Source organism: Macrobrachium rosenbergii, chromosome 24, assembly GCF_040412425.1.
Source record: "Macrobrachium rosenbergii isolate ZJJX-2024 chromosome 24, ASM4041242v1, whole genome shotgun sequence".
Classification (NCBI taxonomy): Eukaryota; Metazoa; Arthropoda; class Malacostraca; order Decapoda; family Palaemonidae; genus Macrobrachium; species Macrobrachium rosenbergii.
In genome coordinates this window covers 969,045-972,768 of record NC_089764.1, presented here as the reverse complement: position 1 = coordinate 972,768, position 3,724 = coordinate 969,045, and the positions used below count along the sequence as shown (strand labels likewise).

The window sequence follows — 3,724 nt, the reverse complement described above, 5'->3', positions numbered from 1 at the left end:
TGAGAATAAATATTTATTATGTTGAAATAGTGTAAAACAAGAATAGGCCTATTATGCGTCCATCCATGATTATGCAATATATATGTATTAGGTGGCGCAGGCGCTCAGACTGCCATTCAATGCATAGCTGATGCGCAGTGGTGACAGTTTCTCAGAGCGTTTTTATTCTATCACAGAAAATTTGCATGTTTTGCGAATGCAGAGTGATAAACAAAATATTCATTACTTACCTTTTGTGTATTTATCATATGAAAAATATAGAAAGATGAATAATAACTTATAAATGTGTGGTTAGGCCTACTAATATTCACCTGCTCCATGAGAAGGGAGTATCATATAATTTACATGTATTTTTGTTAAGAGGCTTTTATATGATATTATATCATCATAACCAATGATACTTGCTTTTACAACATTTATACAAGTATATAATTGATCATACGAGGTGAATGACTTGTCCATTTGGTCTGAGTTATTCATTCCTTAAACGAGAAATATTTATACTTTGCGTAGTAAGGTAAAGCAGAAAAATACAAATTAAATTATATAATTATATATATAATTAACATCAACATTGGTGCAGCAGATAACTGACAGTGGGTAGAAAGTCGAACTGTAACGTATCATTAAAAACTTTGATACAGTAAAAATATAAACAATAGAACTGTAACAAATCCTTTTGAATATATATAAAGAGCACCATTAAATGATAAGTGAATGTATCCTTTTCACTATAATTAAAGAACAACTGATTATAAATATTCCATTTATTAAAAAAAAGTATTTACTTTAATATTGCTTGTCAAGCCGTCGTCAGTGTTACATCCTAATATTTTGTATAATTCCCTGAAGCATCGACAGTTCCTCGTTAGGCGAGTCGGTAGAGTTGTCTGCTAGCACTCGCTAGGCCCGAGTTCGATTCTCCGGCCGGCTAATGAGGAATTAGAGGAATTTATTTCTGGTGATAGAAATTCATTTCTCGCTATAATGTGGTTCGGATTCCACAATAAGCTGTAGGTCCCGTTGTTAGGTAACCAATTGGTTCTTAGCCATGTAAAAATAAGTCTAATCCTTCGGGGCAGCCCTAGGAGAGCTGTTAATCAGCTCAGTGGTCTGGTAAAACTAAGGTATACTTAACTTGAAGCATCGACAACTCTGTTCAGTCGTGTAGGCATGGACTTCACTATACTCGGTTTTTTTCCATTTGTCCATCCGCCTGTGGTGCTCGCGCATGGTAACACTGCGTCCCGGGCTTTAAATAGTTACGCTATGTGTAAGTTTTAGGTAAATAAAAGGATATCTGGGTGCACATTTTGCAACTGAAAGGTGTTTTAATAATTTACTGTATGCGAATTACACCGTTAATATTCGAAATAGGATATTGTTATTATTGTTGAATGTAATAATAATAATAATAATAATAATAATAATAATAATAATGATAATAATAATAATAATAATAATAATAATAATAATTTTTTCGCTACATAAAATCAATACATTATTGTTGCCGTAGTGAACAGCAAGAGAAGCAATTTTCCCGCCACTGTGTCTGGCTGTTCCATTTGCCACCCCGAAAAGGCAGCATACATTCAACAATAATAACAATATCCTATTTCGAATATTAACGGTGTAAATCGCATACAGTAAATTATTAAAACACTTTTCAGTTGCAAATGTACACCCAGATATCCTTTTATTTACCTAAAATTTACACATAGCGTAACTACAGTATTTAAAGCCGCGGACGCAGTGTTACCATGCACGAGCACCACAGGTGGGTGGACAGATGGAAAAAAACCTAGTATAGGCTTTCGCATATGTTGTTACCGTCCCTTCTAGGCCTAAGTGACTCCCAGATCTCCATGGCATGTGATATTAAGGCATCTTTCGCCTTAATTTGGCGGTCATCCCAACTCCTGACCATGAGTGACCAAAGGTTTTCAATTGGATTAAGGTCCGGGGATTTTGAAGGCCAGTTAATCCTTATGACTTCTGGGTGCTCTCGAAACCAGTTCTTGACAGTGCTGCTGTTGTGGTCTGAGGAATTATCCATTGCAATGAAAATTTGTTCGTGTTCGGGAATTAAAAACCAGCGAACTGGTGGAATCATGGCATTCTGTAAAATATCAACGTATTGTTCGGCATTCAGGCGTGTATCTATGCTGGTTAAGGCACCTGACCCACTGCCACACATCCATCCCCAGAGTCCCGCTGTCATACGTCCAATCTTCTTCGACTTCATGACACAGTTCTCATCATACTTGCAGTGGAAAAGGATACACATACATAAATACACACACTTATATATGTATGTAATATATAGATATATATACATAACTGAAGGCTGAAATTTAGTTCTGAGAAATTATTCTTGAGCTCTAGGCCTAGGCCTATTACTTAATAATTATATGTAAGGAATATAAAGATGGCTTTAATTTTTTCTTTCTACCTAAACAGTCAAGGTTTATTACCTTGTGTTGTTCAAGCGCCAGCATTGTGCTCTTCCATGAGTGTCTGTTGAAAATGTTTTTTCGTCACAAAAAATGACTTTGCTCCAGAACTCGGCATCAGCAGCGTAGTATTCTAGAGCAAAACCCAACCTCTCATCTTTATGCGCTTGAGATAATCCAGGCTTGATAGCAGGTGCTCTATGGTGTATGCCTGAAGCATGCAGAGTTTTCCTTATTACCTGCCCTCCAGCATCACACCCAATTTGGTGTTTAATAGCTACAGCTGTAATTATTGGTTGTTGTCGAGCTGCTTCAACTATTTTGTTATCCTCATCAGGTGTGGTGCAGGGTGGTTGTCCTAACCTCGGTTTGTCTTTAAGCATCTGTGTTTCTCTATGACGCTGAATCCACTTTGTAACAGTGCTTTTGTTTACACCGAATATACTGGCTATATCTCTGGCACTCACGTTGTTGTTGTGCATTCTGATGAAAGCTCTTCGTTGTTCTTCGGAAGTTTCCATTTTGTGAAATAGATGCTTAGTCACACTCCTTACTGCGACACACCAATTTGTTTATTCCTCAATTTTGCATTAAACCATTCAGTTGCAAACCTATGTTCCCAGTTTCCTCATTTTATATATTTAAATTCTCCTTCATTTTTGTAAAAAGATTATATGTCAGTTCTACATTTGGAATGATATAAAAAAGGAAACTGGCAATCTGTAAGATTTATAACTTCTAGCGCATCCAAAATAGACATTGCAGGCATGCCAACCGAACCGCCTACTTCAGTGCAGTCCAAATCCTATTAGTCAATCGCACTGCATTTTAGTCATATAATGGAAGTTATAGCTTATATAACATTTCTATTAACTACTATATCTTATTTGCTCACGTCAGATTTTTAACCAGATGATAATCTGATAATATCATATATGCCAAACACTGTTCAATTTTTTTTATTTGCAGAAAATAATAATTTTTTTAACAGATAAATCTTTAAAAATATGATAAGCTGATCACAGTTGGTAATTCTGTTCCAATCTAAACATAATGGAATATTTCATAATAGTTCGGACAAAATGCTTAAAAACCAGCATCAGAAGAGAGATTTTCATGCAGTTTTATTTTTGACTCGCTTTAATTGATTCCTCTTTTCAAGTTTTAAAAAAGTATCTCAAACTAATTAATATGTGGACTATAAAAAAAGAAATATGATCTGAACGATATATTTCATAAAGTGATGCAATATATAATAGCGCAATTGTACC

At 35.3% G+C, this 3,724-nt stretch overlaps 1 protein-coding gene across 1 annotated transcript; it reads right to left on the bottom strand.

The window, feature by feature from the left end:
- Window positions 1-2,470: 2,470 nt before the first annotated feature.
- Window positions 2,471-2,974, bottom strand: LOC136851720 (uncharacterized). The gene has a single exon (XM_067126064.1). It carries the CDS (start codon window positions 2,972-2,974, stop codon window positions 2,471-2,473), a length of 504 nt encoding a protein of 167 aa, XP_066982165.1.
- Between the last annotated feature and the right edge of the window lie 750 nt (window positions 2,975-3,724).